General features: G+C 39.8%; 1 protein-coding gene across 4 annotated transcripts in view; it reads left to right on the forward strand.

The window, feature by feature from the left end:
* The window catches only part of Dse (dermatan sulfate epimerase), a 48,895-nt gene that overhangs the window by 1,601 nt on the left and 19,961 nt on the right, over nucleotides 1-27,333 (forward strand). For 2 of the 4 annotated variants that reach the window (XM_048353949.1, XM_048353950.1), the window contains exon 2: nucleotides 24,576-25,044. In XM_048353949.1, coding sequence (XP_048209906.1) covers nucleotides 24,576-25,044 — 469 coding nt within the window. Of the gene's footprint in view, nucleotides 1-12,211; nucleotides 12,276-24,575; nucleotides 25,045-27,333 lie in introns of those variants that run through there. The other 2 variants (XM_048353951.1, XM_048353953.1) reach the window with 2 other exon arrangements.

Below are 27,333 nucleotides of genomic sequence, written 5' to 3' on the forward strand. Positions count from 1 at the left end.
CTCCGGTTTCCCTCCCTGGGAGTGGGGAGTGGTCGTGACCCCCAACCTGGGGCTTGCAGCTCGACCTAGGGAGGCCCGGCACGGGATGGATTCCAGTGATCCGGGGCTCCACCAACCCCCAAAAGTTGGTAAACCTCACTCCCGAGGCAGCCTGGGGAGGGGGACTGGACGCCGCGCTGCGGAGCGCGTCAGCGGTGTCGCTGGGGCTCGGGTTCGGCCCCGCTGGAACCGCAGGACTTTCCATCTCTCCGCTGGGGACGCCAGGTACTCACCCTGAAACGCAATCTGTTGCTTCAAAGGCGTGAACTCCTTTACCCGAATTCTTTAGGTCAGAGTTAACTTCAGTTTCTAGGGATCTTGGTGAAATAAAATGCTTTCCAAACAACAACAACAAAAAAACCCACACCATTTTTTAAAACCATTCTTCGTGGCATAAAGTTACGTTCAATTTGAGATGGACCTTTTCAGAAAAGTACGCAGAAATATTTTCAGTATTTTTCCACACTATGCAGTTTACCCTTATCCAAATGTCCCTTCAGTTTAGAAAAAAATTTCCCCAAATCATAATATCGAAATGAAATATTAAAGATCAACATTTTGGACGATTCAGATAGTACTATTATTAAGCTCATGGAAGAAATGAAATGTAGGAATAAATGAGTATTTGCTTCTTGTGTTATAGTTTTGCCTTTTATGAAGTATGTGCTACTGCTTTGGGAAAAGATTGAGTGTAGGGCCTTCATCATCTAGGGTCCCTTGAATACTGAGTTAGCTATTAAGGGGAGAACATTAGAAACAGCCCTACCCCTCTTGTGCATGCCCAGAAAAGAAAACACAAATGAACAGCACCCCAGAGTTAGTATATGATGTGAGTGGCAGTTTCATCAAGTTTCAGTTAAATAAAAACAGTGTCCTGCAAAGTACCTTTTAACAGTCAGATTAAATGTGATACTACAGTCACCTAGTAAAAGGTAGTGCTGAGGGAAAATTGCAGCTGATACAATATAGGGCTTTGCATGGAGGGGTGGGGGGTTAGGTTCCATTCTTGGTCCTCCTGGACCAAGTTCCTCTCTCTGAGCCTGGGCATGGTGAAAGGAAAGAAAATATTTGGTAAGAAATCAGCGAGGTTTGCCAGGTGAGGTCAGTCCCATCGCAGTGTCTGTGTGTGTCCTCTGTAGTCTTTATGGAACATGAAATAATAAGCGAGCACAGTGCATTTCAATGAGGCCCGCCTAGTGCCCCATCCCATGTTCACCAGTGCTGCTCCAGGGAGACCCAGTGGTCATCTCTGAGGTGAAGCTCTTCATTTCACAGTTTAGCAGGCAGGGCCTCATCATTAAAAATAAAAAAAAATCTTTTTAATCTCTGAGAAGGCATCTTAACAACATCAGGGAAAATGTATTCTGCAAGGAAACCACATTTACTTATACATTTGTATAGTGTTATACATAAGTATGTTATACATACTTATACATTTCTTAGTGTTATTTGTGAGTAGGTATGTTTTGCTACTTATTTCTACTTATCTTGGATAACACTGTATTGCATGAAAGAAATGACAGGATTCTTAATTTTGTCATTTCAAAAAGCCTGGAGAGGAAACAAGGAAGGTAAAAATCTCTCAATTTGCAGGTCACTGGTAGCTCAGGCTTGTGATCCTAGCCACTCAGGAGGCTGAAAACTGTGGTTCAAAGCCAGCCCGGCAGGAAAATCTGAGATTCTTATCTCCAATTAAGAAAACCGGAAGTGAAGCTGTGACTCACAGTGCTAGAGCACTGGTGTTGAGCAAAAGAGCTCAGGGACAGTGCCCAGATCCTAAACTAGGCCCCACAACCAACCAAGAAGTCTTCCAATTTGGGTTTCATGGTCATCTTTGTTTTCATAGAAGGCAATGAAATGAGCAAAAGACTAGCATTTTGTAGTCATGCATATATTAAATGTGTCTTAACTTTGGGGCTGCTTGAATCTCAAATAAAGTATGTATGTATAATATGGATATGTATGTATTTGTTATATATGTATATATAACATATACATACACACATATTCCAATAATGGGTTTGAATTCTGGGCTTTCTGCTCTCACTCAGCTTTCTTGTTCATGGCTTACACTCTGCCATTTCAGCCACTTTTGCTTTTTGCTTTTTTTTTTTTTTTTTTTGGCCAGTCCCTGGCTTCTTTTTGCTCAAGGCTAGCACTCTGCCACTTGAGCCACAGCACCACTTCTGGCCGTTTTCTATATATGTGGTGCTTGGGAATCGAACCCAGGGCTTCATGTATACGAGGCAAGCACTTTTGCCACTAGGCCATATTGCCAGCCCAGGAGGTACAATCTTGAAGTCTTTTCTGCCTGGCCTAGCTTGGAACCACAACAACCCTTCAGGTAGTTAGAATAACTTAGCCTTCTGAGAATGCTAGAATTACAGGCACAAGCCAGAGGCTCCTGGAGGATGTAGATAGGTAGGTAATAGGTAGGTAGGTAGGTAGATAGATATAAAAAACAAAAATGTTATTGTGTTTGTGACAGGCCTTTGGAAAAGAGCAGGAGCTGAGATAGAGGAAATGAGGGACTTCATAGCGCATGCATTATTCCATTCTCTGAGAGGGGCTGGATCTTTGCTGATCTGTAAGGCATCTACCGAGTGCTGTTGACCAGTACTGCTGCTGAAATAGTGTTCGTGAGCAAAGATAGGACAGTTCTTACTACTCTGTGAAATGTCTTAAGGTTTTCTCATCTTAGAATTATCTTCGCCTATACAGTAGGGATCTGTAGAATAAAATTCTCTGGGGGGGGGGCTATCAAATTATTAGCATATATTTGAACAGCACAACAAAACTTTACAGACCTGGACTCAGTGCCCAATATGGGAATGAGGCCAGTGTCAAAGCCCAGAGAACTGATAAGGGAAATTATTTTCACATGAAATTCATATGGTGAATTAGCAGCTGAATGGACAATAGAGATTAGAATTTCAGACTCCTGAGGAAACAATAATTAGAAACTAATGTTTAAAAAATTCTTCGCTTTACTGCTCAGTTCTCATTGGAAATTCTCCTTTAAAATTAAAATTAAATCTTTCACTAACTGTGTAATATTGTAATTGTTCTTTAAGGACAATTTTTCAATGTGTATATGTTATCGCAGATTTTTTTTTTGGTCAGTCATGGTCATATTTTGTTGTGGGGCTTGAACTTGGGGCCTGGGTACTGACCCTGACATTTTTTACTCAAGGCTAGTGCTGTATCACTTTGAGTCATAGCTCCACTCTGATTTTCTGGTGGTTAATTGGAGATAAGAGTCTTAGGGACTTTCCTTTTCTGTCTGGCTTTGAACAGAGATCCTTAGATATCAGCCTTCTGAGTAGCTAAGATTACAGGCGTGAGCCTGACTAGCTAGATTAGCTAGTCTAGCTGGTGTCCCATCACCTCTGCCTGTATGTGAAAAGGTGGTTTGGTTAGCTGATGGGGAAGTGTTTCAGGAAAGAATCAAGCTAGAAGAAGTGGAGAAGGTGTCTGGAATGGAATGTGAGAGGCCATTGTTGTGAACAAATTTTTGTCTATACATAGTCATATAGTGGTAGAGGGGAAAGGCCCCTAATAAAGAAGGTAGCTCTAGTAATAGTTGGAATTTCAAGTTGTCTAATAATTTTCCATTGCTTTCCAAGAATCCTAGTATTTTCATATTTTAGCCTACTGGAGATTGGGAGTGTCATATGGCAAGTATTTTACTTCCTTTTAAAAAATGCATTATTTTGGTGGTGGTAGAGTTTGAACACAGAGCTTTGTGCTTGCTGGCCAGGCACTAAACTTCTTGAGCCACACTTCTGGCCTTTGACTTTTACTAGTAGTGTGGAAATGAAAATACAGAAGGTAAGAGGCTTGTTTATCATTTTACAAGTAATGGCACATCTTGATGAGATTAACATAAATTGCACATAGAATGCTACTTTTCCTTGTGACTCCAAATCATATAATTAGAAACTTTACATTTCAATTATCCTTTTATTACTATTGCCCATAAATTGTCATTCCTCTAGAACATTTATATGCATCTCCAGCTCTGTAACTGGCTGTCTATAGAAAATACCACAATACCCCTCTCCCCCCCCCCCACTATGTCTCCCACCCCCATTTTCCCAGCTTCCTTCTCCTCTGTTCCTCCCCTGCAGCCCTATGAGGATTTTGTCCAGGTGCCTTTAGGAACTAATGCAAGGGTCTTGGGGGTAATTGCTGAGTTCCCATTAATCAACTTCAGTCCTTCCCATTAATAAACTTCAATCCTGTTGTTTTACTATTGGTAGGGCTAACTTCTGCTCCATACAGGCAAGCTGCAGCCTGTTGAAGGTGAGGGTGTAGATTCCCGATTATTTTCCAGAGCCTGGAAAAGTATAAACTTGCTGGAGGAAAAGTGTCCACAGACTCTGTTAGAGATGACAGAGAAGCAAGAAAGTGATTCTGATTTGCAAAGAAAAGCAAAGATCATGAGACCATCTGTTTGTTTCTTGAATGGAGTAGTTCAGTCCACTATCTTGTTCATGGGTATTAAGATTATCACTGGATTCCCTTTTATTTGTTTCAATTCCCTTGGAATATTCTGTAAATGGAATCTTGGTGGGTGTGGGCACCAAAAGTTTCTACAGTTCCTAAAAGAACAGAATTTTCCTGGTCAGTAATATGAAGAAACTATAGGCAATGGTGATAATTGGCATTCTATTTTGTAATTTATATTCAGGAGTAGTTAAATTCTTTAGTTAGGTGTAGTCTGTTACAAAAACATAAAGTGCAGTAAGCATACATCACATGGTTGTGTCCATCTACTGTGTAGATGGACAAGGTCAGAGAGAATTTGCCACGATTGTATGTATCTGCATGGTAAGACAAAACCTCTCTGGCTATTATTATTCATAGAATTAATAGTGCCTCCCTACTCTACCATTAATGTGAAATGTAGTAGGATAATTGTATTAAATTAAATCCCCAGTATGCATTGCATATGTGCATGTGTTTAAATTAGCTTCTGTATTTTTAAAGAAATTGAGTAGGTGTCCAACTTGTTTAAAAGCTATCATTTTATTCTTCCCACTTGAAATATTCATTGTGTACACTCATGCCATAACGTTGTATAATTGTGTTGATTATGGATGACATTTACAATACTTACACCTACAAAAAACAAGCATTTAATGTATGCATAAGTTAAACTGCAAAAAGGCTGAATCCGAATTTCATAATTCTTAAAAGGAATTTGTAAAGGAAATGGGTTCATTAAGTTTTGAGTCTATAATATTTTTATTGATGAAATATGCAGGCAGTATAATGGCTTTACTGTTGCATGGCTATTCCAAAGTAAATGAAGGTATTTGTTGGGGCTTCCCGAAGTAGGAGTATTGTTTGTATAAATTTTGATGTACAATGCAGTAATCTGCAGATTATGTTCCTAAACTAGTATAGATTGCTCATTTGAGGAATAATTAACTAGCAATTGACTCTTATTTACAGAGCACTCTTAGATTTGAGTATAGAGAAAGTTTTATTGAATTGTTCTTTCCTTTCCTCTCTAACCCCTTACTGAGCTTTCACTGAGGTTCTGTAGGCTATTTTCATATATAGCTGTAGTGTATCTCAGAGTTATCTACGCTCCCTCTATTCCCTTTTCCCTTCCTCTTCTCCTCCTCAGTAGTCTCTTACTTAGACTCATTTTCTAAGAGAGAGAGAGAGAGAGAGAGAGAATGTGTGTGTGTGTGTGTGTGTGTGTGTGTGTGTGTGTGTGTGTGTGACCATCATTTTTATCCATTTATCTGTTCTTGGCCACCTTAGATGATTCTGCCAATTAACTATTGTGAACAGTGCTGCAATAAACATGTGTATGCAGCTGTGTTTTTTGGTGTATTGATTTACTATTCTTCCAATATATGCTCAGTAGTGGGACAGCATGGTCATAGGCTATATCTGTGCTTAGTTTTTTTTTTTTTTTTTTGGCCAGTCCTGGGCCTTGGACTCAGGGCCTGAGCACTGTCCCTGGCCTCTTCCCGCTCAAGGCCAGCACTCTGCCACCTGAGCCACAGCGCCCCTTCTGGCCGTTTTCCATATATGTGGTGCTGGAGAATGGAACCGAAAGCCTTATCTGTAGGAGGCAAGCACTCTTGCCACTAGGCTATATTCCCAGCCACAGTTTTGGTTTTTTTTTTGTTTTTTTTTGAACCTCCATATCACTTCCCATAATGGCTATGCTATTTTGCATTCCCACTAGCAGTGTATAAAGATTCCTTTTTCACTACCATTTATTGTTTGTCTTCTTGATAGCCACCATTCTGACTAGGATGAGATGGAATATTAGTGTGGTTTTGATTTACATTTCCTTTATGGCAAAGGATATTGAACATTTCTTCACGTACTTATTAGTTATTTGTATTTCTTCTAGAAAGTGTTGTTGAATTATAAAAAGACATACCCAGAAAGTTGGGTCAGTGACAGGAAACTGGGGAACTACATGACAAAAGTCACCAAGTAGCTTAAAATATCCTATCCTAATGTGCAGTCAGCACAAATTCATCAAGTAGAGGAAGTGAGCCCCAAGATGCTTGACTGCAGGAAAACAGCTAAGCTAGTCAGTGCCGACTGTACATGTACACTGTCACACCAGCACTGTTTTTATTGTTTTACTACATCTGCAGATTGTCTATAAGTGATGGATGTTTAGAAGTCCACCAGTTTTGGGAAACTCATTCCTCGGGACCTTTGCAAGTTAATGGCATATCCCATGAGGGTTAAACAAGGAGGGGGATGGGCTCTCCAGCCCCATGGCTACTCAAGCAGGGGCCAGCGGGAATTTGGAGTAACCTGCAGTATTTACACTTCTCTCCAAAGGAGGCATAGGCCTGGTAGGAATGAAAGAGTGTGCACAAACAGAAAGGTGAACAGCTATTTTCTGTCTTCCCTGGAAAAAAAAAAGGAAAATCTATATGAAACAGGCATCAAGAGGGCTTTATGCCAAATACAGGGAAGTTTTTTTTATAAATGATCTGTGCTCTAGGATGGAGTTCTGAAGGAGGCTTTGAGTTTCTCTCTGTCTAGCAGGGTTTAAATAAGGTTATCTGAAAGGATGTTTGATTTTGTTTTCTGTAGCTCTGACTGACTTCTGTGACTTCTGCTCATCAGAACTAGAAAATCTTGGAAATGAAGAATGATTTGATTATAGGATGTAGAAGAGACTGTTTTACGTAAAAGATGCCTTTACAGTTTAAATTTAGAATTTTATGAAAGCAAAGGTTTTGATTGCCTGATTTAGTACATGTTGATAATATAAACTTCGCTCAATCCTCATTCAACAAACGTTTCAAATTGGTCTGCTCTACACTTAGTGTGTTGCTTTTCCCCAGTGAGGCTATTTTTCTTCACATTTAAAGAAATATTTAATTGGCAAAGATTCATTGGATACGTTTATATCTCAATTTATATGTTGTGTGATGACTGCCACAATAAAATCAATTAGCGAATCCACTATACTGTGCCTCAGATTCCCCATCTATAGTTCACTTATTCTAGACATTTATTTTTAGCTTTTTTTTTTCAGAGCTGAAGACAGAACTCAGGGCCTTGCACTTGCTAGGCAAATGCTCTTCCATTGGACTAAATCTCCAACTCTTAGAAATTTATATTTGAAAAACATCTCTGGTGTTCTATTGGGGCTATACATATCTACAAACTTGTGCACACACATACACATCTATACATGCATGCACACTGTTATGTGTTCATATAAATGTACATGTATGTGCATATTCATGTATATATGCATATATATCTATAATATATTTTTCTGCTTCATTTTCGTGGTAGAACCAGACCTGCAGGGAAGGAAAGGAATCTCAGTGGTCATATACACATGTGGGCTTTGACCAGTCATGTGGTTAACAGCAAGTGGTCTATGCCAGAGAGTCCCTGGAAACTACTCTCCCGAGCCTCTTATTTATAGCTATGTATATGGTTCAAAAGAATAATGGTGTTATTAGAAACAATGTGAACTTTGTTTCATTTTGTTTAAGAAAATAGAGTCTTGAGGAGAATCACCGGTGGTTTCAGGCCAGTGGTTCTGTTTTTTCTTGACATGCAAAATCAGACATTATTGTACTTATTAATATGTGAGCTTTTTTTTTTTTTTTTGCTCAAGAGTAGTGCTCTACCACTTTGAGTTACAGCTTCCACTTCTGGCTTTTCTTTGGCTAATTGGATAAAAGATTCTCATGCACTTTGCTGCCGGGGCTGTCTTTGAACACAATCCTTAGATCTCAGCCTCTCAAGTAGCTAGGATTACAGGTGTAAGCCATGAGCACCTGGCTCAATTTTGTTTTGCAGTCTGTGGTTTTAAAGCAGTTTTCAGATGCTTTGACAGTTACTTTTCTCAAAGGAAACTGATTGTTAGAATCACAGAAAACCTACAAAGCTATCTTTGACTATCTTTTGTTGACCTCTTTAGTTTTGAGATAATTTCTTGTTTACTTTCTCCTCTCTGTTCACCCAAACTCTTCCATAAGTTAAAGCCTGCTGGTCCTAAGGAGAACTGAGGAATAGCGAGCAAACTAAGAATGATCTGTTGCTTTCACACGTAACACTTCAGTTTATTCTGCCTTAACCACTGGTATAAAACTTTGACATCACCTTTTTGTTTCCCCTGCAAAGTAACTCATATTCTTGAGGTATCTTGTTAGAGCTATGTGTTGTGTTAGGATCCTAAGATTTTTGGTCATTCATATTTTAGGACTTAAGGTGACAGATATAGTTTGTTGTGTGCTATGGAAACTTTAAAAGTACAATTTGTTAAAAAAAAAAACCAAGTTGTTAAATTTTGTCTTGGAAATATGTTATCATTAAGAAACATATTGGGAAACATATATAAGGAAGCATTTATATGCTGAATTTCCTAAAGTTATATACCCTGTACCTAAAAAAGGTCAGTTGAGCTTAAAGAGTTATGGTGCTTAACTTAACAGATCCTTCTTTGTATTCTAACACTTTTCCTTTCCCTCCCCCCTCCCTTGATGCCATTGACTGAACAGTGACTGCAAGTTGTCAAAAAGATAAATCTTTGTTACTTGGGAATGAACCCTTTGATGTATAACTTTTTCCAATGCACTTCTGAACTTGGAAAGTCAGATGAAAGGACATTACACTTGAGTGATAAGAATACTGAAAGGACTTAGTCATTCAGCAAGTGTTTGCCAAGTACTTTTGAATTTAAGGAGATGACTGGGTGTCAGGAACATGGGAGGCATGCAGAATAAATGTGATGTGTTTTTCAGTCTTGAGGAGCTGTAAAATCTAGCTCGAGAATAACTGACTATGAAATGGTAAGAACAACCCAGGGCTGAATGGAGAAACATGCATGCAGTATGATTACAGGAAGCAAGCGATCAGAGAGGGTTACCATGGCAGAAAATACTCAACTAGGAAGGAAGAAATAAATGAGCCCCAAAGGATCTTATACAAAAGTAAACAAAGAAAAATTAAAATAAAACCAGACAAGACAGACAGCTAGAGCAAGGAGGAGATGGCAGAAAAGTAATGGTTGCCTGCCTGATCCAGGAGAACTTATTAGAAAAACAGCAAGACTTAATGCCTTTCTTGGAATCCTCTTTCTTTTTCCTCCCTTCTTCATCTAATCTTTCATTGTTTCCACCCATAATTTTAAAAGCCTCTATTGTGTGTAATCAGTGGAGCTTGACACTGGAGGAAAGACAAAAAGGACTAGTCTTCCAATGGCTTATCCTTGAGTAGGTGAAATCAATCTCAACTCCTTTTTTTTTATCCAAGGGCTGCAATGGCAAATGTAAGAAAAGAAGGTAACTATGCACCTTAAAATAACTCAACATGCTTACAGTTATGACCAAATGTGGAGAAACACTGAAGAGCTGATTACATCTTTCCAGACTCCTCGTAAGCCTCAGTTCAGACAGTACTGTCATGTTTTTCCTTCTTCATTTCATCTGGAAGTGCTAACTCTTCTATACATTCCAATTGTAATTTGTCATTCTCATGCAAACTGACTTCCTTCTATTTTCATTGTTTGTGTAAATATTTTTATTTCTTCTGACATCTTTTAAGATCGAAGTTACCTTCATAGTTGGCACCATCCCTGAATTCTCAAAAGTATGGAGTAATGCATGGGAGACCACTTACAGATTATAGATTGATTTGTCAGGTAAGCTCTGCTTGTTGTCAGGTGGAAGATGAGATCCCATAGAAGAGAGTAACATTAGGAATAACAAAGATGAACGTTCTGTTTCAGTCAGAATGTACAGGTAAGTCGGAGGTAGAGTTTGTAGATAGAAAGGTATGAGGTAAAGCTTCTATTGTTGATGATCCTCTTGTATCCCCTTCCTGTGTTTATACCCGCACTATCACTGTATCTCATCTGAGTACACTGGATACTGTATATACTGGTATTAGAACTAGGGAAGTGAAAAGGCATATCAAAATCGAGAGACAAAGGACAAAAAGACAAATGACTCCAAAAGCAATACTTACAAAACCATTTGGTGTAAACCAACTGAACAACTCATGGGGGAGAGGGAAAGGGGGAAGGAGGAGGGAGGAATGAGGGAGGAGGTAACAAACAGTACAAGAAATGTACCCAAGGCCTAACATATGAAACTGTAACCTCTCTGTACATCACTTTGACAATAAATAAGGGGAAAAAAAAGAAAGGTATGAGGTATGATTGTAAAGGTATGCCATTGCTGGATGCAGGAGCACATGGATAGAAGGTAATTGTTCATTTTGGTGAGGAAAAGACTTAGTAGGGAAGTGATTGAATGGTAACTTTACTTAATTAGAGAGCATTACCCACAGGATTACTCTCTAAGTGGGTTGCAAAGTTAAGTGGTCTTGCTCAGAGTGCCTGGGTTTATAGATTGTCTTCTTCATTTTCTATGTAAACTTGGGTTACTTACTCAGTTGTTCTATGCCTTAGTATGAAAAAGGGATGATATTACTATCTGTGGAACCGGGGGAAAGAATGATCTGTATGAAATACATAGGCCTTTGGTATTTTCCAGGAGTTCAAAGGAGACTTTGTTGAAGATAAACTGCAAATGCTCAGGGTTTATAGGGTTTTAGCCCCACTTATATAAGGCAGGACTGACCGAGAGCTGTTGCTCTGTATCAGCCAATTTGCATAATGTGTGTGGGAATGTCTTTGATTATGCATGTCAAAAAATGTGCAATAAATCTGAGAATGACTTTTGTTAGCCACTGTATGTTTTTATTGGTATCTGTGTAGATACAATAAGAGCTACAATACATACTTTAGAAAGGTGAAAATTGGGAGAGTGGTAGAGGAAATAAAATTGGTTTGAATATGCATACATAAGTAGAGATGTTATAATGAAACCCCCACTGGTAAAACCAACACATACTAATTTTAAAAAGTAAATACAGGAAAGGAATGAGAAAACTGTAGAGCTAGGACTCTGTTAATTTGGTAGGCCTACCATACAGGAATGCAACAAATCAGGTGGCTTAAATGTCAGAAATTTATTGTCTCACAATAAATTTCTGGAGGCTAGGAGTGCCGAGTGAAGGTATTGGAGGGCTGATTCCTCTTGAGATGATAAGGAAAAACATGTTATAGGCCTCTTTCTAAGCTGTTGGTGGTTTTGTGTGTGTGTGTGTGTGTGTGTGTGTGTGCATGCGCACATGCACACAGTCTTTAGCATCCTTGTAGATGCATTATTCCATCTCTGTCTTCATTTTCACATGTGTTTCTCTGTATGTGTCTACCTGTCTTCAGATTTTTTTTAATGTTATTTCTTTTTCCTCATGTCATCCAGTAATATCTGCAATATCTTTGTTTCCAAATAAGGCCACAGATGAGGGGTTTGGATTTTGACATATGAATTGGTTGTGAATGTGGGGGGTGGCGCAATGGTGTGTGGATATGGGGAGTGGTGCAAGGGGGACAGAATTCAAGCTATAACAGATTCCAGGTAACATCTTTGAACTATATACTATGGCCATAGTGAACTGAAGGGATTATAGAAAAAGATATCTGCAGGTGTGTTGATTATTGACCAGAGAGCTGGTCCTGGCTTTTCTGCATCTTGTTTGCCTAGATCTACACCATTCCCTAGACAACCACATGATGGACTTAGAGGGCTTTGGAAGTATACTCCCCATCTCCTAAAGGATTTCTACCCTTCTTGCTTCTTTCCAGCCTGACATACTCTGACCTCTTTGCATTTTGGGTTGAAGAAAAGGATATGAAGATAAATTCAAAGGTATTATGTATGCCTGCACAGGACACTCCCATTCTTCCTTCCACATTTAGATAACATATCTTTGCCCTTATGTATAGGTCAGAACGGAAGAATGGCATGCTTCTGGAAAGCGATAAAACTATTCTACTATCAGTAAGGAGTCAGAGGAGTCAATTGGAGATGAATAAGCGAGTAGCTGTGCCATTGTGCAATTAAGATGGAAACCCACATTTCCTAGACTTAGGATACGGATTTTGGCAAGTGGGCAAATGTGACTGAGATTCTTTAAGCCACTGAGGAAGTTGGGAAGACTAAGAATACCTAGATTTCAAGCGTTGGAAGTACCAGAAGGTCACTGCTGGAGTCAGTGAGAGAAAGAGATGTCTTTGGAGATTGAAACTGCTGGTTCCTTTTCACTTGCCCATTGTGAGAATGTGAGCTTAGTCTTTCTTTGGGGGGGGGGGCACATCAGGGGATAAAGAGTCATGGTGTCAGTTATTTCATAAAATCTTTCATTTGAAAGGATGCTACATGATATCTTCTGTTCCATTCCCAGCTCATTGAATATAAGAATCACAAGACCTGTGGTCAGAGTGCTTGCATATCCATCTGAGCTAAAACATGAGAAAAAGAAGTTTCGAAATTAGTACAGCTTTCTCCAGCATAGACCAAGAGGAATGCCTTGTGTTTGACCCAAATCAGTAGCTAAGGAGAAAGGATCTGATGGGTAGGGTGAAGATGAAAGTTTGGGTAGGTAAATTCCACAGGAGACAAAATTATGAGATGCCAAGAATAGACTCACACTATCCGAGTAGGATGCTAAAGGAAGTGAAGAACAGACAGTCGATTCATCAAGACCAGGCTGCAGACACCAAGTTCAGCATTCCTGACCTTGTGCATGCACACAGACATAAACATTACATATCTGGCAGTGTTTCAAGATTTGAGTTGAAGTATTTCTCTCTCTCTTTCTTAAATAAAAAAGAGCTCTTTATGTGCCTTTATATTTTAGCCACGGGACCAGGAACTTTGCTTATATGATTCATCTTTCCTGTGGTCTTGTGACATGGGCATCTCTATTGGAATTTTACAACTATGGAACACAGAATATTTCTGCAAGAGCATTTTTTTGTCATGTGGATCCAGTTCATCGATTAAAAAAGGCTTGTTCTTTTACATAGCATATGCAATTGCTAACAGTTAAATGAAGGTTTTCTTTTCCTCAAAGCATCTTTCCTAACTAGTAATGCATTAAAGGTACAGCTGTAAATATCCACCATAATACATTTTAGCACACTGTAATAGGACTGGTATAGCTACAGAACAGATGATAGAGTACATCCTTCACTTTAATTCATGGCATGAAAAAAGTTAGCAATATAAAATGATACTTTTTTAAACACTTGAAAAAGTGACACTAAGAAGGCTCTTGAGCAAAAACCATTATGTAATAGTAATTATCCTTGGATACAGGTTAAAAGTTGGAACATGAAGTGGATTACTTCAAATCTCAAATCAGAACAGTGTACGTAAAAGTCTTAGAAAGTGAGGCCTTCCTGGTCTTGAGGAAGGGCGTTGAGAAGTATAACCCCATTTTAGGTTGGCTGAATGTTTCAAGGCAGAATTTTTTTTAAGACCCTGAGAAGACTCATGAAAACCATCTGTGGATTGTCACGAAACAAAAGGACATTCACGGCATGGGCTGTGATCACAGTGTACCTGGCATGTTATTGGTGGCCTTGGAAAGACTTGCCCTGCCTGGCAGCCTGGCGTGGATCTAGTGAGAGCCTAGTACCTCTGGGAGGGTTGAGAGGAAACTGGGCATGGACTGCAGTGCTCAGTCAACTCTCCTAATGACCCTGAGTGGTCCTGAGGGTTCCAGTATTGAGTACATTTCATCTCCAAATGGCTTGTGTCAATCCACACAAAAAGATATTTATTGCTTCTTTTTTATATATTTGTACAGCTGTATAATTATATGTGTAATTATCTCTACTTAAAGGTTTACATCTTTTCACATTAGCTAAATTTACCCTGTCAATAAATATTTTGCGAGTGTTTCCTAAGTGCTGGGCACTGCCTCCCTGGCTCCAGCTACACTGGCCTCCTTGCTGTTTCTGTACACATGAGGTGTTCCTGGTTCTTGGAGGTTTCTAAACAGAGCAGTCTTTAATCTGAATTCTGATGGATGAGGGTGACATTGACTACTCTGTTGAGGTAGGTCAGCTTCAGGGAGATCAGTTTGAATGCAGCGATATGGGTTGGGGGCTGTTTCACGCACCACAGAGTGTGTCTTCATCTTTCATAGTTATGGGGAAAGTGGATGGATTTAGAGGAAGGGCCAACAGAACTTGCTGATGGTGTCAAGATGAATAGAAAGCTAGTGCCTGAATTCCTGGCAGGATTGCTTGCCAGAAACAGCCATGGGGAAGTGTGGGAAGACAGGATTAAGTCTTTGGGTTAATTACATATATGTGTCATTGTTTTGCAAACCAAATCTGTGGTATTCTGAGTTTGATTATGATTCATAGGAGAGGTGTAGAAAGTCTCCTAGGATTTTGAGGCCAAAGAATTATGATTTGTGTGGCAAAAGTGACAAAGTAAAGTAAAAATGTTGCAGAATGTGAACAGCAGAAAAACAAACAAAAAATCCACTCATTTTTAAAGTCACTGTAAGCATTTGAAGACTGAGGATTAAAATATTATCCCACATACTCAACACTTTTTATTCTAATCAAGTGAACTAAAATTCTTCCTGAAATGTCAGTACATTACTCTCCCATGAATTTTCTTAGGCCTTTTGCTTAATATCTACATATTTTATTTTTGACAGTTTCTAGAACTTCACAAAGAAGCACAAGTCCAGAGCTGGAGGTTTGTCTTAATTGGGAAGCACCGGCCTAGTGGTCACAAGGTCCTGAGTTTGAACGGTGGTAGTACTGCCAGTGACAAAAAGGAAAAAAGATAACACTCTTGGGCATATATCTGGAGGAGTGTAAATTATCAGACAAGAAAATTACAGCTGTAGACCAAGCTTGGGTCAGCCAAGGTGCACAACTGATGAGTGGATAAAGAAACTATGTATATGTGCATGTGCGTATGCACATGTGCGCGTGTCCTCTCTCTCTCTCTCTCTCTCTCTCTCTCTCTCACACACACACACACACACACACAACTCTTTCAGGTAGTATAAGATCTCAGAACTTAATCTCTTCTGATTAGTGTGTAGGGTCTGAGTAGCTCAGGCGTGCTGAATTAGACAGTGTGGTAAGACATTGGATGTGGGATTATTGTTCCTTAGAGCCACTATTGTGACAGGATAAAATGTCAGGGGCTGATGCTATATCCTAAAAGGGACAATAGAAGCACTACTTAAAATTTGTATTTCTAAAAAAATCTAGCTAAATCCCTAAGTGAGGAGACCAGAGGAGATTGCAAAGAGAGGTTAAACATGGTTTGCCATTCTTCCCATGAAAATCTGCAGTAAATTAAATTACGACCAGTCTACAGAATTATGCAAAAAGTGGCTAGAAGAGGCAGAAATTATTTTTTTACTGAAAGTATATATGGTACTGAATAAATCCAGAAAAGTAGCCAAGTTAAGGAAAGTTAACCTTGGAAGTTGATAGAGAATCCTAGGATAAAATATCCATCAGTAGTCTGTTTTAACAATGCAGACTAATCTTGCTTATGCACGAGGAAGCATAATTTGGTGAGGAAGTTGTGTGTAGGAAAAAAAACGTGTAGGAAGGAATCAAAGTGATGTTCATATAACCAGTTGCAAAAATAGAGCAAGAGGTTAGATTTAGATAGAAGATGTACTTAGTTTTAAATGTGAGATGGATGTGTTAGGCAGCCACATTAGGAGGAAGTAGATCAGAGTGAGCTTGAGAGACCCTTAGCATCTCACTTTGTGAGGTTACAAGACCATGTACAAGAGAAAAGCTCCAGGGTCAAGGCACTGGAGCATGCACATGTGTCGGGCTTAATCTCCACCTCCCCCCTGGGGAGACGTCAAGCCTCTAATTGTGGGGGACACTCAGCTCTGCACGCTGCTCCCACCGGCGGGAGGGCAGAGCGTGTCCCGGTCGGACCAAGCTGTGAAGAGATAGGGCTGCCGAAATCCCCACGGGTCCCCAGCCCCCCTTACATTTAAGAGAAGGCACTGCACACGGAGATTCCAGGGGAGCCGTCTGATGGTCTACCGGCTTCCAAAGGGTTTTATTCAAGGGAGGGGCTTATATAACAGTAATGGCGGCAGGAAGAGGAGGGACTAACTGGGTATTAACGATTGGCTAATGAACTGTCTATCAGGATGATGTCACGGAACTTCCTCTATGGGCGGAGACCACAGCCCCCCAAGGACCGGGCCTCTGGAGTCTCTGGCACCATTACGAGACATGTGCTCACAGACAAGAGGCGGGGCTGGTTTGGCATCTCTTCAGGTAGAACCCAGAAGGGAGTAGGAGGGGCTAATCAGCCAAGCAGCCCCAGGGCGGGAGAAGGGGCCTGTCTCTTAGGTATAGCCAGACCCCAACACACATCGATAAAAAGCAAGTGGGACATAGCAAAGAAAAATCTCCACTCTGACATCAGGAAGACATTACCTGACCACCAAAGAGTGATGCTGTACAGGTTACTTAACCATCTGAAGTCTTACTTTCCTTCTCTGTAAAGCTGCCCTACAAGATAATTCCAGGGAGCACATGTGGCAAGGTGATCACAGTACAATAACTTTTCTGGGGAGAAAAAGCATAAGAAGGATTTGGTAGATGATGTTAGAGGTAATTAGGGATTTGAGGAAGTGGGTGCAAGAGAGGACTGCTCAGTTTCTCAAGGAGGTCTCTGAACATCGCTTTGGCCTTAATAACCTCCATCAGCATAGGGCTTTTCAGAGAAACAGAACTAATAGGATATTTGCCAGTTGCTACCCATTTTATCTGTCTAGAAAGAATATTATCATGAGAATTGATTCAGATTATGGAAGTTGGGAAATCTCAACTTCTAGTCATTGGCCATTTACAACCTGAAGATTTAGTAAAGTTAGTGAACCCAAAGGCCTGAGACTTTCCTAATGGAAAGCAGATGGTAGAAGTCCCAACCCGGAATGGGAGAGCAGTGCAAGGAGTTCAGCAGAGAAGGGGGTGGGAAGGAGGAAGGGAAGTAGGGAAAGAGAGAGAGAGAGAGAGAGAGAGAGAGAGAGAGAGAGAGAGAGAGAGAGATTCTCCCCTTACTACTTTTTTGGTTCTTAAAGGATTGGAAAAGGCCTGTCTACATTGAGGAAGGCAACTCAATTTGCTTTAGTCAGTGAAATACTATTTTTTACTGGAAGTTTCTTCTCCAACATTCCCAGAAATAGTTTACTTAAATCTCCTCATAACCCATGACCTAGTCAGGCTGACATAAAAATGAACCATCACAGTGGTAAGAAATCATATATCTAAAAACGGAGGGGTAGAAAATGTGCTGATACAGAATTAAGAGGTTTTATCTTCAAATTCAGAGGTAGTGTCATTTACAAGAAATGAAACATGAATTTCCATTAAACAGTCATGATTTTAAAAAAAAGAATATTTAAGTTGATCATCTGTTACATGTCACAAGGACTGATGTTCCTGCTTTTAGGATGCTCCTTTAACTACAAGCACATACCTAATCAGAAATTTTTATTTACCAACTTTTCTTGGTGAAGAAGTAATATTAGATTTGAAGACTTCTGTTTTCCTCAGATTATATTTAGTTACTTAGGATGTACAGACTGAAAGTTATCATCACACAGTTGAGTAGGAAGGATAAACCTTTTGGCATTAAATGCTTTATATTTGTCAAAGCATTGGGTATTTTTAGGTTCTTGAAACTGAAAGGTTGTTAAAAGACAATGCACTGTGCCTATTTTGGGAATCAAGTTCTCTGGGTGAGTTTTGTGAACGTTTCCTGCTGGGATCATGGAGTACTTCCTCTCGGTTGGAAGAACTTGGGCATTCTTATGAAGAAGCACAAGGTAGCTGCTAGTATTAGTTGAGCAGTTTATATATCCTATAAACCCTTTAAAGTGTCACAGAAACTCTGGTACTATTATTTTATCCATGTTACATAGGAGTAATCAGGCACATAGTTAAGAACATGATGGTGCTAGGATTCAAACCCAGGAACATAGTTATCATTTTTGGTCTCAACCACTGATGGTGTTATATATATATATATATATATATATATATATATATATATATATATATATTATATATATACACACATATACATATATATCTTTTGAAAAGCTATCATTAAGTAGTAAGCACTTTATAGATATTAGTTCATTTAATCTCATATATACATCTTTTAAAAAGCTCATTAAGTAGTAAGCACTTTATTGATATTAGCTCACTTATTCTCCCAATCTGTCTCTGAGAGAAAATAGCAATTTTCATTTCATTTGAAATGAAGAAAAAGTTTTAGTTTGTCTAAAGTCATGGAAAATCTGACCTACTGGGGCACCATTCAGATCTCTTAGCACCACCTTAACCTATGCATCTGTCTGTCTGCATGAATTTATGGCAAGAGGAGACATTCTACTCTGGTTTCTCTGAGCATTACTTGGTTTAGTTGAACTGGTATTTGAAACTGCAAATTTGAAATTTAGCTGTTGTATTCAGAACTCAGCTTGTATGCTCATGTCTGGTGCTCTACCACTTGAGCCACACCTCCAACTTGGGGTTTGTTTTTGTCTTTTTTTTTTTTTTTTTTTTTTTTTGCTGGTTAATTGGAGATGGAGCCTCTCAAAATTTTCTGCCCAGGCTGGCTTGTACCCATGGCTCACAGGTTGTCATTTTCTTGAGTAGCTATAATTACAGGCATGAGCCACTAAATGATGCATTGAAGAGTCAGGGACATTTCAGCTAGAGGTCTAATAAGCAGCATGGCCTAGATCTGGTCAGTTAGTATCTCTGATTATCGATTTATGCCACAACTAAATTATGAGGATTTAGTTTCTTTCAAATAAGACTTTATGGATAGGATAAAATAATCTTACATGTTTGAAGATTTTAATTGTCTTTTATTATAAATAAATTATCTATTGAGCTCTTGCTCTATATTGGGTTCTAGGCTAACTCAGTTCCCCACATATATTTCATCTCTCCAGGAAGTGGGTATCAGGTCATGGCTGAGAGAATGGAGGCTCTGACAGTGGAAGTGAGCTGATCCCAGCTAGCGGACAGCACAACAGGCATTTATACTCATATCTGCCAACTCTTCCCTCCATCCCATTCATCATTTTGCTGTGCTCCTTACCTTTGGCATGCAAGGATTTTTTTTAATCCATCTTAATTTGAGACATGTTTAACTTTCTATGGGGTCATTTTCCTCTTCTATCCTTGGCCTTTCTATATATTTTAAATATGAGGAATTGAAAGATCTTTTATACTGTCACGAGATTCATTCTGTAAATAGTATTAGGTGTTTCTGAAACTTAACATGCTAGTTGAGGGTTCCCCTCTTGCTCTTCAGCATACTCTTTCTGTGCTATCTTTGTGTGAAGATGGCAAAAATGGAACTTTTAATGTTAAGCATTCTTTAAAAAATAGTTTGGTAAAGGAAAGAAACTTAGTTTAGGTCTAGGTTCTAGTTCTGCCTCTGGAATTGTTTCTGTTTGGGAAGGAACAATACTGTCTTACCATGTTGTTATTGGAAAGTAAAAGATTAAATTTGTGAACAGAAACCAGAATTATAGAAACAAAGTTTCTCTGTTTATCAGTAATTGGAATAGTTGTAGCAGATTATTGAAATTGGAATTAAAGTAGAATAATTTTGAGTTTCCTTGAAAAGCTACTTAAGATAATTATAACTTATTTTCTTTGGACTTAGTCTAATGCTGAGAGAGAGGAGAGACAGACAAGACAGACAGATATCTTGACAACACCATTATACATATATACAGCACATAGGCAGAGAGATGCTTGTATTGCCTGAATTATCTTGTAGTAACAATGATCCTTAAAATTACTACTGTATACATTGATTTAGTAACATTTTAGGAATGTTTTATTATGCAAGACAAAGAATGGGCAAGGAAGTGGTGCTGTGGCTCAAAGGGGTGGAGCACTAGCCTTGAGCAGAAAAGCTCAAGGAACTGCCTAGGTCCTGAGTTCAAGCCCCATGATTGACAAAAAAAAAAAAAAAGAATGTGAAAGAAAGATGGATAATAAAAATTGGTATACTAGAGAAGGAAAAGAAAAAGGAAACTTCAGAGGAAATAAGGCTCTCTAAGGTCCTTTAGAAACCTCCTGAGACTTGCATTCTGGGTAAACTGTGTATTAATAGAATCAGCTGTTGTGTGTAGATGGTGATTTCTGCCATATTGAAATACTGAGCTCCTAAACTGAGCCAAGAGATTTAAGGGAGCTGCCAGTGTTCTGTTTCTGAAACACAGAAAACTAGGGATGAATCACTTGAGAGATCTTCCATAGACTTCTCAGTGTTTACACTTGTTTCCTCAAAGGCACCATGTCTTAAAGGGAGTTTTCAGGAGGAGAAAAAGACTAGGAGAGGGAGAAAAGGTATAGGTAAGTTTTGGGATCTTTCTGATCAACCCATTAGCCTTTAATGGTCATTGTTTCACTGATTGTTGTAATGGACCAAATAGACCATTGAAATGGACCAAGTAATGCATTTAGGCACCACACTCGATCATTTTTGCCATGTTCGTTTATTTTCTTTTTGAACTTTTAAACTTGAGTGTATTTTAGGCAGAAGCTTGGTCATCTGAGGCTTGATTGTGTATTTAGTTTTCTTAATGCACGGGAAAGATAGGGTCTTATTATCTTTTTTTTTTTTTTTTTTTGGCCTTTTGGCCAGGGCCTCAATGTTTGATCCTCCCATTTGTGTTTTCCCAAGTAACTGGGATTACAAACATGTGCCACCCTGCCTGGATCCTTACTTCTTTCAAAAACAAAAAACTCCAATGAGTAACAAGTTTATTTCAGTGTCTAGGTTGCATGAGTAACATGTTCTCCTGTTAATTTCCTGGCAGACATTTTCTTCTGGAAAATGTTAAATTTTCTTTGGCTTCTAATAAGAGGAAGTAGGATTTTCTTTTTCCTTGCTCATGTTAGTGATGAGATCTTCTCTATACAATCTTAATCCGAATTTAGCTCTGAGGTACCATCCGTCAGCTGTAGCTTACATGTTGGGATGTAATGCACAGATGAAGCTGTGTCTGCTGCCAGCTATGAATCATGATGTGTAGGGTGATGCCCGTGCCATGTGCCAGGTACAGTGAAAGCCCTGTGTGGATCCACCGGGGCTTACTAGCTGGAAGAGCTGGGGTAGGGGGCAGGGCACAATGAGAGACAAGGATACCAATGTACCACAATTCCCAAGGTTTCCTTAGCAGTCCTGATTCTGTGAGTTCTGCGTTGGCCCCTGTGACTTTTCCAGAGCATTCATCCCCATTCTGCGGTGACTGCACCCCATTCGAAGCAGCAAGTAAGGAACCTTCAAAACGAATTTGACATATGGAAATGACAGCATCAGTACAGAATTCTAGGCTTCAGGGTCCTTTCTTTTTGCTTGGGTGGACTCAGGGCCTCCCCCCACTTAACAGGAAGCAATAAGGCAAAAGTGACTGCAATTTAAAGAGAGATTTATCCTATTGAATATGAAGACCCCACAGTGTGAAGGGCCCTTATAGCCCCTGTACCTGGGTAGGCAAATGGTCTGCATAGGGCAGGGGGTGGGGAGAACAGAACAAGTCACACCTTGCAATTTTTGGAGAATGTACAGAATCTGAGTGGAAATTTTCTGTTCTCCACATTTTTTTGACCTATTCTGCTACAGCTGAAACTACCTTTACATGCTCCCCCCCAGCACACACACACAAACACACACACACACACACACACACACACACACACACACACACACACACACCCCGAAAGCCAGTAGCTTCAAGAACTTTGAATTGCATGCCTGTAAGTGAATAAAAGAAACTTTCAGCCTGTCCTCACCTGGATGCCTAATTCCCTCTACTGCTATGTGTAATTGATAACAGCATCCAGTCTCAGATTTGTGGACATTTGATATATGCATACAGGCATTAGAAATTTTTAGACATGTGGCTCTATGAGAAGAGCAAAAACTAATCCTTTGAGGGCACCTCAGACTCAGCTACTTCTGCTTAATGCCAGAGACCACACCCTTTTCTTGGCCTAACCTCAGAAGACTATTTCTTTTGGCTGGATCTCTGACCTTGAAGGATCCAGCCAGCTTCCTTGAAACTTTGGGTGCTAGACATAATATACTGGCAGAGTCCAAGAGTTATTTCTATTTGATACGTTCTATTCAGCATGATTGTCTGGCATGTTTTTTTTTGTTGTTGTTATTGTTGTTACTTTACTCATCACAAGTTCTGCTCTTGAGACTGAAGTGCTTCATAAAACCCTTGACATTTTATTTTCATATAGTGTGTTTCTAGTCTGGTCTAAGCATTATGGTCAAAGGAAAAGGCAGCATCCACAATTGATGGTACTGTGCTCCTTTCTATTGGAGACAGAGCACATTGGGACTCTGGGTTGACCTTCCCTGAATTTTTGTTTTGTTTTGCTTTCTCTCTTCTGAATGTGATGAGGCAGTTTTTCCTTGGAAAAATAGTTTGTGTTCAGCTTGGGAGGCTGATTTTTCACCATCGGCTTTTCCCTTTAATAATTGAAAACCACTGTTCATTATTTACATAAAACTGTCTTTTTTCTAGTCTGCTTTCTATAACCTTTACCCTCTTAAGAATTTTAAGAATTCTCTGACTTTCCTCTGAGGGATATTATGCTTGCTGTATACCAGATGTGGGACATAGATGAGGCTAGGCTGAGAGGTGTTTTTTGTTTTGTTTTTGTTTTGTTTTGTTTTAGTGTTCCTACACTTGAAAGAATGTCTTTTTGACCAGTATTTACCACTGAAGAAAGAGCTTTGAGAAAGTGAAGTCCTTGGACTAGAGGTGTACAATGCCTGTCCAACAAGTGCAAAGCCCTGAGTTCAAACCCAGTACTGCCAAAGAAAAAGGAAAGAAAAATGCAGTAATTAAGAAAATATATGTTTGGTTTTAAATTTGGCTTGTGAAATGACACAAAAATCACATGCATAAAACGATAAAGCAGACCACAGTATCAAATTACAGGAGAAATCCATCCATATTATATGGGTCTTTTACTTCCGAGATTGTATTTTCTGAATGAAGATGCTTTGACCTTGAGTCTCAGCAGACCTCTATTTGGTCTTCACCAAGGTCTAGCTTGATGGAAGCCAAGGGACCTGTTGGGTTGCCATGTATTTCCTTACTCTGTCTCCACATTTGTTCACATGAAGGGAGTATTTAACATTTTTCATTCTATTTCACCCTCATAGAAGTACCGATCTTTATCCCTGGTTTAAATGTACAGTGTAAGGAAGAAGAGAAGGGGGAGTCAAGGCACTGTATTCATAAGTAGCATTTTCTGTTTTCTTAAGGTTTACTCAGCTTCCCAAATGACTCTGTTCACCACTAGCTTTTGGTTATTGTGGCTTCTGTATTCATGTTAAAATACACCATAGAATCTAAACTTTCATGCATGATAATATGTGAGGAAAAACTTGGTAAGTACTAGTAAGTTTCTTCTAACTCAAATTTTTGTTGTTCTTTCTTTTTTTTAAATTATTTTTTGGTGGAATTAGGGATCAAAATCCAGGCCTCAAGCTTGCTTGGCAGGTACTCTACCACATAAAGCCTTCAGCCAGCCTTGGTGGTTATTGTTGAGATCAGTGTCACATTATGAAATCCAGAAAGGCCTTGGACTTCAATCCTCCTATTGGTGATTTATTCTTTTTACCAGTCCTGGAGCTTGAACTCAGGGCCTCAACACTGTCCCTGGCTTCTTTTTGCTCAAGGCTAGCACTCTACCACTTGAGCCACAGTACCACTTCTGGCTTTTTTCTAGTTATGTGGTGCTGAGGAATTGAACCCAGGGCTTCATGTATGTGAGCCAAGCATTCTACTACCAGGCCATTTTCCCTGCCCCTGTTGGTGCTTTTTCTTATCTCTGTGATAACAGGAATTCACCAACATCTTGGCCATTGTGATGGAGTCTTGTGTATGCTCTTTGTCCAGGATGACCTTGAACTTAATCTTCCTCATCTCTACCTCAAGATGACAGGCTTTCACCAGCTTACTCATCCAAAGTTTTGTAGTGAAGAAATTAAAAGTTGTCATCTTTGCTCTTCAACATTTAACCCTTCCTCTGCCTCCTTCCACCTGCTCCACTGGCTGACACATGCTCCTCTTTGTATCTCCTCTAGGATCTTTTGAAGATGGTTTGGCTGCCTGGGAGGTTTGGAGATCTGATGCCACGATGAGGACTCACACAAGGGGAGCTCCCAGTGTGTTTTTCATACATTTTCTTTGCTTCGTGTCAGCCTATGTCTCAGATGAGAATCCAGAAGTCATGATTCCCTTCACAAACGCCAACTATGAAAGCCACCCTATGCTGTACTTCTCCAGGGCTGAGGTGGAGGAGCTGCAGCTCAGGGCCTCGAGCTCGCATGAGCACATCGCAGCCCGACTCACCGAGGCTGTGCACACCATGCTGTCCAGCCCTTTGGAGTACCTCCCTCCCTGGGATCCCAAGGACTACAGTGCCCGCTGGAATGAAATCTATGGGAACAACCTGGGGGCCTTGGCAATGTTCTGTGTACTGTTTCCCGACAACATCGAAGCCCGCGACATGGCCAAGGACTACATGGAGAGGATGGCAGCGCAGCCTAGTTGGTAGATTTTTGTCTTGTTCTTTTTAACTGTATAATGTTGCCATTTAGAAAACTGGATACACATTCAACTACACAGGCCATGTTTACATCTACTTTTTCATGTGTTCTGTGTGTCAGGGAAGAGGACTACTTATTTGTGTGGCTTCTGGTTTCTGAATAACCCACTCTTGGAAAAGACCTAGGAAATTCCATGTTTCAAGTGAGAATGAAAACACCTAGGTGCAACCTAAGCAAAGAAAAGAATAGTTAGCTGGACTGAGTAAAGAGCATCATTTTGATTGTTGAGGTGGCTTTCCCCTGGTTGAACATGTGCCTACAATCATGCGTCACCTAATGACAGGCATGTTCTGGGAAATGCATCTCATTAGGTGATATTGTCATTTTGCAAACAGCATAGGGAGTAATTATACAATCTAGACGTATATTCTATGATATTCCTAGGCTATTTATATATAGGGAAGCTTGTTGCTCCCAGGGGCATGATAAATAACCACAAGAATAAATCAGCACAGGAGAAAATAATGCTATGGGAGGCTTCCCAGAGAAATAGGTCACTATGGGGTAGGCTTTAAAGGGTATAGCTTAGTCCTGGTCCCTCCTGTCTGTCTGCTTTCCTGTCTTGAGGTGAACAACTTTTTCCTGCCATGCCTGTCATTCATCTATGATTTCCTGGCCTTTCCACAGGCCTAAAATGAATAGAGTCAGTTGACCATGGTCTAAAGTCTCTAAAGCTTCCTTTTAACTTAAGTATTTTGTCTCAATGACACAAACCGAATACAACATCTAATTTTGGCAGGAACTTTTAAGAAATGGTGTGCAGTTACAAAGTTTAGATAAAACGCAAAAGCAAAGCAACAACAAAAAGATGCAAAAATGCTGTTAATTAGGTTAATTTTGCTAACATATTACTTTCTTTGTCAGTCATTAGGGTTGAAATCTGAGCCTGTGCCCTGAGCTCTTCTGCTTAAGGCTCACACTCTACCACTTTGAGCCACAGCTCTAACAACCAGTTTCCTGGTTGTTAATTGGAGGTAAGAGTCTCTTGGACTTTCCTGCCCAGGCTGGCTTTGAATTGTGGTCCTCACATCTCAGCCTCCTGAGTAGCTAGGATTACAGGCATGAACCATCAGCATCTGGCTTGTTCCTGTCACTTTCTTTTCCAATCTGAAGACCTTTTACAGAAGACCAGCTCCCAGCAGAAACTTGTATCTCCAATTAACCAGCAAAAATCTAGAAGTGGAGGTGTGGCTCAAGTGGTAGAATGCTACTCCCAAGAAAAAAAGCTTAGTAAGAAAAAGAGACCCTGGGGGCTTAGGATGTAGCTTAGTGATAGAGCGCTTGTCTAGCATGCACGAAGACCTGGGTTCAATTCCTCAGTACCACATAAAGAGTAAAGGCCGGAAGTGGTGCTGTGGCTCATATGGTAGAGTGCTCGCCTTGAGCAAAAGAAGCTCAGGGACAGTGCCCAGGCTCTGAGTTCAAGCCCTACAATGGACAAAAAAAGAAGAAAAAATTCAACCTTATGACTCAAAAGTCCCACAGACCATTAGCAGTATGCAAGGTAAGTAAGGCACTGTACATAAATTGTTGGCACTGGTAGCTCATACCTGTAACCATAGCTACTCAAGAGATTGACATCTGAGATCATGGTTAGAAGCCAGTCCAGGCAGGAAAGTCTGGGACACTCTTATCTCCAATTATCCAGCAAAAAGCTGGAAGTGGAACTGCAGCTCCAGTGTTAGCATGCTTGCCTAGCAAGGCCCTGAATTCAAATCCCAGTATAGGTCAGGGGTAGAAGATTGTAATTCCATTTATAGAATTAGAGGATATGGAAAAAGGTAGGAATCTTTTTAGTTGGGAGAAGGAGGAGGTTGTTGAATAATGTATTGATGTGAATGTTGAGACATCTCCTAGAAGTTCACATGGTAATGAATCAGTGATGGAGCCATTTATTGCAATAGAAAAATTTAAAAAGAAAATAATACCATGAAGAAATGTAAAAAGGAATGCTATAGCATATAACAACACTTCTGCTCTTGGCACTATCACAGAGAACCTTCTCCAGGGGGGTTTATGAAAGACCCCCACTCTTTGTAAGCATCATTACAGTGCACGTATGCTGAATTGCATGGTGTTACTTTTGATACCTCACTAGACTGAGAAAAGAGCCTATGCCTGTTTTGTGCAGGAATATATCCCTCAATGGTAGAGCTACCAAGCTAGTTTCACTAACCTTCCCCGGAAGAGGGGTTTACAGTCTAGGAGATGAGTTTAACCTATGCCACTTTAA

Source organism: Perognathus longimembris, chromosome 9 (assembly GCF_023159225.1).
Source record: "Perognathus longimembris pacificus isolate PPM17 chromosome 9, ASM2315922v1, whole genome shotgun sequence".
Classification (NCBI taxonomy): domain Eukaryota; kingdom Metazoa; phylum Chordata; class Mammalia; order Rodentia; family Heteromyidae; genus Perognathus; species Perognathus longimembris.